We start from the raw sequence: 11,840 nt of genomic DNA, 5'->3' as shown, positions 1-11,840 counted from the left end.
TGAGGTCGGGCACTTATGTTGGGCAATTATGTTCCAATTCATCCCAAAGATTTTCGATGAGGTTGCAGTCAGGGCTCTGTGCAGGCCAGTCAAGATCTTCCACACAGCTCTCTACAAACCATTTTTGTATGAACCTCGCTTAGTGCACGGGGGCATTGTCATGCTAAAATAGGAAAGGGCCTTCCCCAAACTGTTGCAACAAAGTTGGAAGCACAGAATTGTCCAGAATATCATTCTATGCGTTAAGATTTCTCTTCACTAGAACTAAGGGGCCTAGCCCTAACCATGAAATACAGCCCCAGACCATTATTCCTCTACACCAAACTTTACAGTTGGCACTATGCATTGGAGCAGGTAGAGTTGTCCTGGCATCCGCCAAACCCAGATTTGTCCGTCGAACTGTCAGATGGGGAAGCGAGATTCATCATTCCAGAGTTCAATGGCGGCGAGCTTTACGCCACTTCAGCCTACGCTTGGCATTGCGCATGGTAATCTTAAGCGTGTCGCTGCTCGGCCATGGAAACCCATTTCATGAAGCTCCAGATGACCAGTTATTGTGCTGACGTTGCTTCCAGAGGCAGTTTAGAACTTGGTAGTGAGTGTTGCTGGCTGAGCCGTTTAGACGCTTAGAACTTGGTTTAGAACTTGGTAGTGGCCTACCACTTTGCTGGCTGAGCCGTTGTTGCTCCAAGACTAATCCACTTCACAATAACAGCACTAACAGTTGACAGGGCAGCTCAGCAGGGCAGACATTTGACACGCTGACTTGTTGGAAAGGTGGCATCGAAATTGGGGTAAAATTGACTTTCAAAGTCACTGAGCTCTTCAGTAAGGCCATTCTACTGCCAACGTTTCTCTATGGAGAATGCATGGCCGTGTGCTCGATTTTACACACCTGTCAACAATGGATGTGGCTGAAATAGCCACATTTACCCCAATTTCATGGTCTCCAATTGTTGTGGATATATATATCTACTATCTTGTCTCATCGCTACAACTCCCGTACGGGCTCGGGAGAGACGTCCTCCGATACACACCCAACCAAGCCGCACTGCTTCTCAACACAGCGCCATCCAACCCGGAAGCCAGCCCCACCAATGTGTCGGAGGAAACACCGTGCAACCCAGGGTCTCCGGTGGCACAGCTGGCACTGCAGTACAGCGCCCTTAACCACTGCGCCACCTGGGAGGCCCCCAAATCCACTAATTTGAAGAGGTGTCCACATCCTTTTGTATATACAGTTTAAGTCGAAAGTTTACATACACCTTCGTCAAATACATTTAAACTCAGTTTTTCACACTTCCTGACATTTAATCCTATTAAAAATTCCCTGTCTTAGGTCAGTTAGGATCACAACTTTATTTTACGAATGTGAAATGTCAGAATAATAGAAGAGAGAATTTTTATTTCTTTCATTACACTCATTTAGTATTTGGTAGGATTGCCTTTAAATTGTTTAACTTGGGTCAAACGTTTACGGTAGCCTTCCCCAAGCTTCCAACAATAAGTTTGGTGAATTTTGGCCCATTCCTCCTGACACAGCTGGTGTAACTGAGTCAGGTTTGTAGGCCTCCTTGCTCGCAAACACTTTTTCAGTTCTGCCCATATACAGTATTTTCTATAGGGTTGAGGTCAGGGCTTTGTGATGGCCACTCCAATACCTTGTCTTTGTTGTCCTTAAGCCATTTTGCCACAACTTTGGAAGTATGCTTGGGGTCATTGTCCATTTGGAAGACCCATTTTCGACTAAGCTTTAACTTCCTGACTGATGTCTTGAGATGTTGCTTCAATATATCCACATAATTTTCCTGCCTCATGATGCCATCTATTTTGTGAAGTGCACCAGTCCCTCCTTTAGCAAATCACCCCCACAACATGATGCTGCCACCCCTGTGCTTCACGGTTGGGATGGTGTTCTTTGGCTTGCAAGCCTCCCCCTATTTCCGCCAAACATAACGATGGTCATTATGGCCAAACAGTCCAATTTTTGTTTCATCAGACCAGAGGACATTTCTACAACAACGATCTCTGTCCCCATGTGCAGTTGCAAACCATATTCTGGCTTTTTTATGGCGGTTTAGGAGCAGTGGCTTCTTCCTTGCTGAGCGGCCTTTCAGGTTATGTCTATATAGCACTCGTTTTACTGTGGATATTGATACTTTTGTACCTGTTTCCTCCAGAATCTTCACAAGGTCCTTTGCTGCTGTTCTGGGAGTGATTTGCACTTTTCACAGTACTTTCATCTCTAGGAGATAGACCACATCTCCTTCCTGAGCGGAATGACGGCTGCGTGGTCCTATGGTGTTTATACTTGCGTACTATTGTTTGTACAGATGAATGTGGTACCTTCAGGCGTTTGGAAATTGCTCCCAAGGATGAACCAGACTACAATTTTTTTTCTGAGGTCTTGGCTGATTTCTTTAGATTTTCCCATGATGTGAAGCAAAGAGGCACTGAGTTTGAAGGTCGGCCTTGAAATACATCCACAGGTACACCTCCAATTGACTCAAATGATTAGTCTATCAGAAGCTTCTAAAGCCATGACATAATTTTCTGGAAATTTCCAAGCTGTTTAAAGGCACAGTCAACTTAGTGTATGTAAACTTCAGACCCACTGGAATTGTGATACAGTGAATGATAAGTGAAATAATCTGTCTGTAAACAATTGTTGGAAAAATTACTTGTGTCATGCATGAAGTAGACGTCCTCATTGTATCTACTAACAATGAGGACAAAAAGTAACTTCACCTCAATAATTGTACATGTTGAAACTAGTGGAAACTGGCAATTGGAGGACTAGGTACCAGCTGGTTACGAGCCAGTTGACTGTTTTTACATCATGAACATTAATTAGGATACATCACCTTCCAAAAAAACGCACAAAACATATATGACGCACAACATAAAATAGTATGTTTGCTAACTTCCTATTGAGTTATGTTCTGAATTTACCATGGTTAAAAAGGACCAGGTCAACCATCTGCCACCATAAAATGTGGCCTATCGGCTCCTGAAGGATCCAACAGTTTAGAATAGCAAGAACAATCTATACAAAGATGCATAGGCATAATTGTCTCTAAGGTAAAACATACAGGGAAGGGACACTGAGTGCACAGATTCTGGTAAACGAGACCGCTCCAAGAGCATATATTCTTTGCATTGACATTTCAGGAGAAAAACAGCAGATAGCAGCTACGCAAAAGTCATTGCAGTTCAGCACTAGCAAAACATTTGAGACAAATACAATTAAAACACATCGTAGATCGACTTCAGTTTCTTTGCATTTACAAATTCATCCACTTTCTTTACAATTTCCAGACAGAGCAAGTTAGACCGGCATACTGTGACAACCAGTAAAAGATCCAAGTTGACGGTAGCTCAATATAGCATGTGAAATGCCACTGCTTTAGCTATGTGGCCTATAATTGTTCATTTGAGTGAACATTTTATGTCAAGATTCAGGCTTCTGAGTGGCGCAGCGGTTTAAGGCACTACAGACCCTGGTTCGATCCTGGGCTGTATCACAACCGGCAGTGATTGGGAGTCCCATAGGGCAGCGCACAATTGGCCCAGCGCCGTCCGGGGTATGCCGTCATTGTAAATAATCATTTGTTCTTAAACTGACTTGCCTAGTTAAATAAAGGTTAAATAAATAAAAAAAGACTAAGGCATCCAGAAGAATAGGTTTTTAAAATGAAATGCAACCTAAATGGATAGCCTCAGAGCCTGCCTTCACTCCCCATAAGGCAGGGATCATCATCTAGATTAATCCGCTGGCCGATTATTTATTGAGCGGATGGTCAGTGGGCCAGAACATAATTACAAATAATTTCTACTTTCTAGTCTGCAAATTGACCGCAAGAAGCCCAGATATGTTTGACTAAAACAAAATCATTTCAAACCCTGCATCTACGATCACGTGGCTCTCTCTTTCATAAGTTAAAATCACTTGGAGCTGATTTCCTGGTGTTTTGACAGTCTTTTATGTCCAACAACAAACAAACAAACAAACACACACACACACACTCTCTCTCAGAAAACTTGGGGGGCCAAATACAACCACCCCCGGGCCAAATTGGAGAACCTTGCCAAAAGGCTTAAGAGTGAGCTCTGGTCAACCTTATCCGCCCCTTCCCTTTTACATCATACAGAAGAAACAGGGGTGTGCAGGCAAATACATCCTAAGACGCAAAGCAGCAAACTTCAACTGTTAAAACACATATGCACTGCATGTGCGTCAATATTAAGAGGTAAATAATGACAAGAGAATAGTGGACCTGTCTCCCTTACATGCATGTGTGCTTTACTTTCACTCAAGACATCACAGTAATTAGTGTTTTGGAAAACAAAATACAGTACTATGACTCACATGGCATTGTGAACTTCGCCCCTAACTATTCATTAAGAGTTTGACCACTTATCTGACATGCAATAATTGGGGGACCAACTGAATGTTCTCATCATGGATCTCACTCTGTTACATGTGTGATTTGTTACTGTGCAGAATATCAAGACAATTTACACTCCCAGTAGAATGTCAAGGGGACTGAATATTCAATCAACACGCTTCCACGGATTTTACGGGTACCAACTGCGAAGGGGTTGTATTGCATCCAACTATGGTAACAGACACTGCAGAGACAGAAGAACGTCTTGTCTCAGTAGTTAGGCTGAAGCTGAGCTGTCTTCAGTACTGGAAGGAGATGACAGAGTTGACTTTGTAGACGTGATAGGACCTGTTCCAGAAAACCCTTGAGAAGTAGTTTGTGTAGGGCGAGTAGTTCATCTTTATCTCATGACAGAATCGCCCGTGTTTGGAGAAAGAGTACATCTCGCCTTTGTCATACACCACCTGGTGGAGGAAGGAGGGCAACAGTCAACGCAAGAAAGAACAGTCATGTGCAAGAACGCAATCATGTATATAGGCTATATTTCTTAGAGCGTCGTTATGTACTGTAACAATTGACTGCTTATCATCAAAGTGTGTGTGTGCATGGTATAATGTTGCAGGGAGTGGTACTCACATGGCTGTTGGCGATATCCAGCAGGTCTTTGATCCTGCAGCCCTTGGTATGACTCAACTCGTTGCACAGCGACTCTTCGATAATCACGTAGCTCGTCTTGTGCAAAGACAGAATCTTGTAGACATCTTCCGCTGACCTCATTGCATACACCTGGTATGTCTATTAGACGCAAAACACAAGATTTCAAATGGGGGGATTGACAAAAGGAAAAAACAAATGACTAGGGAAAACAGCTTCCCCATGTTTCAGGGGGAGATATGTTTTAACCTGTAGGATTAATAATATTTGTCCTATCTCATAATGTTTTCTCCTGTTTGCGTCTACTCTACTAAGTGCACACCATATGATTCAGGTAGCCCTACTCACATCCTCACTCCTCCTCAGCAGGTCAATGTCTGAGTAGAGAGGCAGACTGGTCACAGTCCAACCTGAGCACAGCTTCACCGAACCCAACAGCTGTGGGCTGCCCGCAAACACTGCTGCCATCGGGGCATGGGTCCTGGAGAGGAAAGAGAGGAACAGAGGCGGGACGGAAAGAAAAAGAGGGAGGGAGGCAGAAATGGGTTGGTGGGTCAGAACCCTCAGTAAGAATGTACTGTGTAACCCTTAAGTCCGTATTAAATTATCTGTGTGAGAGGCAATGAGGCAGATTACACACTTTATCCAGTTCATCAGCTCGACTGTGTCTGGGTCATAGAATTCCTGCAGCTCTGATAGTTCTGCTATGACACGGGGAAAGTACTGAAAGAAGGGCAGAGGGTTATGCCAATTTAACATGTTACAAATGTCACCTTAATTGTTAAAGTTCCAAAGCATATATTGCAAACCTCACCTCTCTCCATAAACTGAATCCAATGATAGTTGGAACTGCTGTGCTCAATATCAAGGCCTGTTTGGGTAAAACACGCAGCAAAAGATGAATGCTATACTTTTACATTATGAACAGATATGGTGCTTGTAGCCTAAAACAGACTGTGATAGCAAGGTATCACAGTCTGAAACAAAGCAATACAATTACTTGGAAAGCTTCCTCTTACAACCAGAATAAAATTACATATGAACTTACTCTACTGGTTGTCTCTGCAGTTGGCCCTTAAACCTCTGGAAATTTGAGAATAAATATCTATTATTAACCTGACTTTTCAAGACGCTGGTACTGCACAGAGATTGCCATCACCTGACACATGCACATAACCATGTAAACACCTGCACGCGATCGGCTAGTGTGCACGCAGCATGTATTTACATCGTGTGAGCGTGCCTCAGGTGATGAACAAAACGTGACAGCCACGCTCAGCGGCCCACATGCGTTTTCAAGTCGGTGAAGTAATACTTTCCTGGGAATATTTTGTCTCACATTTCCAACTGCATAAGGACGAAATCAGCTGACAACCAGTAGAGTAAGTTCAAATAAAATGTATTCAACATTCTGACTTGTAAAGGGACTGTTTGGTGTTCTGGAATCGATTTGTTAGTTATGAATATGGAGACGGAGGCATGTCCACACTCAAAGCGTAGAGGTTATGGTGATTGGAGACAATTGAATGGAAAATGCCTCTCTCACCAGTACCACAGGGTGGATGGACTTCAGCCTCAGCCACCTGAACAAAGTCACCCAGAGCTCTGGAGAACACACGCCAAACGCTGTGAACATGCAGACGTATGGGGTCCACAAATACTTCATCCTGCGGGAGAACACCACATGTGAACAATGACAGCCATTTGTTTTCATGTCTGAAAGGTTACAGCAAGTAAACCTGAAACGTTTAGGAACATACCCCTCAAAGACCATAGCCAGAGCCCCGAACAGCATTGTGTGGAAAACGTGGTAGATGACCTCGGGTTGCTCTCCTATTCGTCCATCTTCGAGTCTGAGGTTCGTTTTCATTGGCTCACCACTATCACCATGGAGACACAAAAATGACTGAATGGCCATATGAAGGTTCTTGTATTTCAAATCGACCACATTATGAGAACACAAAACAACAGCTATGTGTAGTTTCTAACCTGAGCCTCCTGTAGATGGTCTGCAGTGTTGATATGAGACAGATAAGGAGGACCAGTAGGTAAAAAGGCAGGACTGATGCTTGGGTCAGCCGCAGGAAAAAGTCCTGACTGGGGGTCTGGAAGCATTCTTGACACAGGAGCCGGTTAGTCACAAAGTCTCTGAGGAAGAGAAACCATTCAATATTTTCATCAACATTTTAATATTTACTGTTGTTCATTGCTAGTTAACATTATGATTGAACACTTAATATTACTACAATAAGACTTCACACTAGAATTATCTTATCGTTGTCTTATCGCTGAATGCCAAATATTTGGGTCAGTTGTATGTTAGAAAGTGTTACAACTCACGTTGTAGTGTTGAGTCCGAATTTCACTTCAAGAAATTTCAAAATGAAATCACTCTCTCTGACTGGCATTAGTCGCTGGAAATCAAATTAGATGCATATTACATGAAAATGTTGATTTTCCAACTCAAATCCCATCTACTACAACATGTTGTGTGATTGTTAAATCAGACATTGCAATTTCCTTTCCAATACACATCCAGAGGGGGAACACTCCCATATTTCCAACAATGTTACAATATTGATGAAACTGAACCAAAACTCAGAGACTCTCACCTTGGCCACATAGCTGAAGGTGATCCCGGTGGTGAAGCAAAGGTAGAAATGCAGAAAGAGCTTCATCAGTCTGGCCACTAGGGGGCCCATCTTCATGTTTTGCTGAAAACAAGACCACAGACAACATTTGAAAGCGATTGTGGCAACTGCCAAAGAAACCTCTGATTATCTAACATTAGCAGCTTCCATCATCTTATTAAGCCTAATTTACACCGTATGCTTCAATCAAACGTTCCCCCCATGTGCGAACGGTAGCGGATGTTCAATATTTCATCATTTTGTGTGCAAGGTGGAAGCTAACTTACAGCTCCAAAGCCTCACTGCCATTTGGTTTCACAGAGTAAGTCAGAAACTCTCTCTACCTGGAAGTACCTCGCTAGCACTGAGCTGATGAGGAGGCTGAGCAAAGGAGAGCTGAGCAGGGCTGGGTTCTGGAATTGGAGGACGTAGGCCAGGAAGAGAGAGCTCAGGTACACCTTGTGAATGTCAGCCATCTTGTCAATCACACAGAGAGACAGAAAAGAGAGGCACTGAGTCTATATCCAATTGACTGAATACTATGACATTTTATCCTACCAAAATTTCCTTCAGCAAATGTATCATCTATAACAACCATGAAGACGGAAGTCAGCATGTAGGTCTTCAAAATGAGATAATATCCCAATAACTTTGGAGGGCAGTAAGTAAGTACCTTGCGGGACGGCACCAGGTCAAAGGAGTCGAGCAGGAACAGGGCCAGGCCCTGGATGAAGAGCACGTAGTGGCTGTGCTCCCACACCAGGATGAAGGTGAAGGTGGTGGCACTCATCAGGAGGTAACAGAACATCTACAACACAGAGAGGAGAGCCATTGTGGGAAAAACCCACAGGTGGTATGATGAAACACAAACTTAAAATATCCATATTCCCTATATCCCACACATAACAATGAGCTCACAGCTTTTAAATCAATTTCATTGAAAGCAATACACATAATGTCTCACTCTATCCCTCTCCCTCACTCCAATGACCTAGGTGTTTTTTGAGGTAACATGCAAAGGTAGCTCACCTCTGAGGCTGAGTTAATGTTATTACTCAGGAATCCTGTTAAGGCTGCAACTTGGCAAGAGAAGTAAGGCAAGGCCCAGTTGTCCCGCAGTGGAATGGCATAGTCCACTTTGGTTGTGTCTGGTCTGGGGAGACAATGAATGAACAATGACAGAATTAAAACAAGTTACGTTGTAATGTCTGAAAGCCTAGGAAGACCATGATAATGGCTATGTCCTGATTCATCACACTTAAATACTTTCTCTCATGGATTTAACAACGGTGGAAACTACCCTCCAGCCAACACCCCTATGCTTTTAAATCCATGATAGGGAGGGTACAAGTGCACACCTCTGGAAAAAGCAGGACAATGTCCCCATTGCCTGTATCGAAAAGGCCCTGGTCAAAAGTAGTGCACACTATAAAGGGAATAGGGTGCCACTTGGGACACACACATTGTGTCTGATAGTGTGTCCATCTCCCACTCACCGGTTGATAACATACCAGGCCACAGCCAGTATGCCAGCCACGCACGTGCCACTCATCACCCAGCTGGACACGAAGAGGGCAGTGACGTAGACAGCCTGGAGGCCAAACACCACACCGATGTAGAAGTATACTGGCTCTATTACATCCTGCAGGGTGGAGGAAACCCTACCAGTCAGACACACACAGAGTACATCACTAGCATCTTTATGGCTGATAAGACTGCAGGATGTGGGTAGGCAGCACGTCAACTAACGCAAGTTTCCATGCAGCCAAAAACCACAAGTTCATGTCAGATCTTTTTGATCAAGGGAAAGAGATGATCTCTAGGTGGTGCACTGACCTGGCTTCCTGTGATTCTATAGAGCAGGCTAGTAATAAGCTCTGGGTACAGAGACAGGCGTTCCACTGCGTTGATGGTCTGACCAGACACAGTCCTGTTGTCTCTCATCAGCTCGTATATCCCTAAAGCAGAAAATCAACAAATACATAACACAGAGATAATAAGATGACTGAAAACCTTAGATGTAGTAACAGTATGGCAACATATGAAGGTGTTACAGTATAACCGTGACTGGGTGAGACAGGTTGTCTCAGGTTTGGATATCAAAACCACTGATTTGTATTGGATACTGGTTTGTTTGGGGAAAGATTAGGCTATTACCTCTTTCAAAGGAGGGTGCTGTCAACATGTGTTTGTAGTAGTAATAGTAGAGTCCACTGCCACCCTGGAAGGTGATTTCCCGTTCCAGCTCCTGAAACAAAATAAACACAAAGGCAGGGTAAGCACTGTTCATATGTCTGTTAACACCTGGCCATTATCTAACGATGTATCACAGAGAGAGAGAGAAGAGAGAGAAGAGAGAAAGAGAGAAAGAGAGAAAGAGAGAGAGAGAGAGAGAAAGAGAGAGAGAGAGAGAGAAATGGATTGGGGAAGACCAAGCGCTACCCTAGCCTGGTTACTAGTCTGTAGGCTATCATTCCACTCCTTGCTACTCCTTGTCATGCAAGTGTGGCATGACAAGGAATGGTAAGGAGTGGAATGGTAACACAGACTAGTACCCAGGCAAGCGCTACCCACCTGTCTGCTAGAAAACCAGAACTTCCTCTCGTGGTAGGTGTAGAGATACACTGCATACATCATGCCACATGTAACTGCTGCCAGGCATCCGAAGAACAGCTTCACTAGACTCTGAAGCATAACCGCTGCGGAGTGGGGGTAGAGTACGTTTGAGCATCACGTTACTGTCAGACAAAAGTCACACACTACCCAACGCACGTCTTTTACTGTGTGATTGTGTCAGTCAGTGAGTAACCTTGTCCCCAGGCTATCTGCACATAAGCATTGGAGGAAGAATCTGGTGAAAGAGATTCATCAGTAAGAGGCTCCATCCCTACCCTTACTGCGAGAAAATAACAAGATATCCACTCACATCTGCAGGCGCTCCGGTTTCTTTTGACAGGAGAGGGCTTCTGACTGTCTGCCTCCTCCTTTTTATCTTCATCCTTCTCCTCTTCATCTTCCTTCTCTTTCTCCTGAACCCCACAGGTAGCTCCATCTGTGTCCTCTGAACACTTCTCCTTCAGACTAACCTTGTCCACTGGTAAAAGAAAAGGAATACATTACAACTTCACCCACATACATTTATTTCCTGGCTGTCACCAAACCATGCAGGCCTACAGTTGACACCTATTGAGTGTGGTTGGTTACTTGTAAAATTCTCTGAGCAAGGTTCAGATTCACATTGCTGGTGTTCCTCCTCTTCTCCCTCCTTTACCACTGTTTTCCGGCATCTCAACTCTGCCATATCCTGTTAAACCACAAGAGGCATATTCACATTATGGGTCAGACACCCTGGCCTAACATAATCCACACAGCTAACGTAACTGCAGCTAGTTCCTGGCTAACTAGCTACCATTCTAGCACCTAACGTTACTTCTGGCCTGCTAGGTAACGTTAATTAACAATGTTAAGGTTAGCTAGTCAGCTAGCTAGCTAACCAAAATTAGCATACCGACAAAGTCTTAGCAAATTATGACATATCTGTACAAACAGGTAGCTATCTAGCTGGCTAAGCTAACAAATACCTAGCTACCTACCAGAGATTCACAGCAATTCCATGACATTAACAGAGCTACTACTACTACTACTAGCCTGCTAATACTTAGCTAGCTAACGAGTTTGTCTTCGAACTTGACTCCACGAATGACTAACGAGCTAGCTAGCTGCTCCGAGTCCTCAAGCGATTTCTTTACCCAACCATTTCTTCCCTACTGTCATCAACCCTTCTCCTACACACTAGATGGCAGTGTGGAAACTAGCTACATGTTTCTGTTAGAACTCCCGGGGAAGAAGTCTTCAGCATAGCTAGGTCTAAACCAGGACAATAAACATCAGGAGATGAACCTAGAACTGTTCGGGACTCCGGGATCAATGTGAAGGGGAGCTAGAGGTCTATGGAGGCACAGAGGAGGCTGAAAATGACGTTTGAGGAGAACAACATCGTTTCATTGAAGTTGTCAATGCTAAATTGTTAAGAGATGGAGCTTGTTGTTGTGTAAGGACATTGTGCAGAGGGAAAAATCTCACAGAGTGAAACAAATAGGGAAGTGTGAAGTGGTGTCGAGCAGCTGGACTGATCAAGCAGGGAAGCAGTGAATTAAATGGGTGATAA

The 11,840-nt window shown here is 43.9% G+C and overlaps 1 protein-coding gene across 1 annotated transcript; it reads right to left on the bottom strand.

Annotated features, from left to right (window-relative positions):
- Window positions 1–3,120: 3,120 nt before the first annotated feature.
- LOC110496056 (dpy-19 like 4) lies at window positions 3,121–11,573 on the bottom strand. The gene is made up of 20 exons (XM_021571705.2): window positions 11,266–11,573; window positions 10,877–10,976; window positions 10,599–10,766; window positions 10,247–10,371; window positions 9,830–9,920; window positions 9,509–9,630; window positions 9,169–9,314; window positions 8,702–8,825; window positions 8,346–8,480; window positions 8,017–8,148; window positions 7,655–7,756; window positions 7,383–7,456; window positions 7,032–7,190; window positions 6,803–6,922; window positions 6,589–6,709; window positions 5,857–5,913; window positions 5,683–5,765; window positions 5,391–5,523; window positions 5,025–5,183; window positions 3,121–4,852 (listed from the first exon to the last, which is right to left on the bottom strand). Exons 1-20 carry the CDS (start codon window positions 11,290–11,292, stop codon window positions 4,688–4,690), a joined length of 2,343 nt encoding a protein of 780 aa, XP_021427380.1. The 5' UTR covers window positions 11,293–11,573; the 3' UTR covers window positions 3,121–4,687.
- Between the last annotated feature and the right edge of the window lie 267 nt (window positions 11,574–11,840).

This window comes from Oncorhynchus mykiss, chromosome 18 (genome assembly GCF_013265735.2).
Source record: "Oncorhynchus mykiss isolate Arlee chromosome 18, USDA_OmykA_1.1, whole genome shotgun sequence".
Lineage (NCBI taxonomy): Eukaryota > Metazoa > Chordata > Actinopteri > Salmoniformes > Salmonidae > Oncorhynchus > Oncorhynchus mykiss.
This window is presented reverse-complemented; position numbering and strand designations above follow the sequence as displayed.

Bases quoted from the DNA above. Each gene is read 5' to 3' on its own strand.
- LOC110496056 (XM_021571705.2), bottom strand. From the start codon at position 11,292: ATGTCATGGAATTGCTGTGAATCTCTG. The intron at 8,149-8,345 runs GTACTTACTTAC...GTGATTGACAAG, and splicing joins ACCTGGTGCCGTCCCGCAAG to ATGGCTGACATTCACAAGGT. The intron at 6,923-7,031 runs GTTAGAAACTAC...CCATGGTGATAG, and splicing joins ACCATCTACAGGAGGCTCAG to TGGTGAGCCAATGAAAACGA.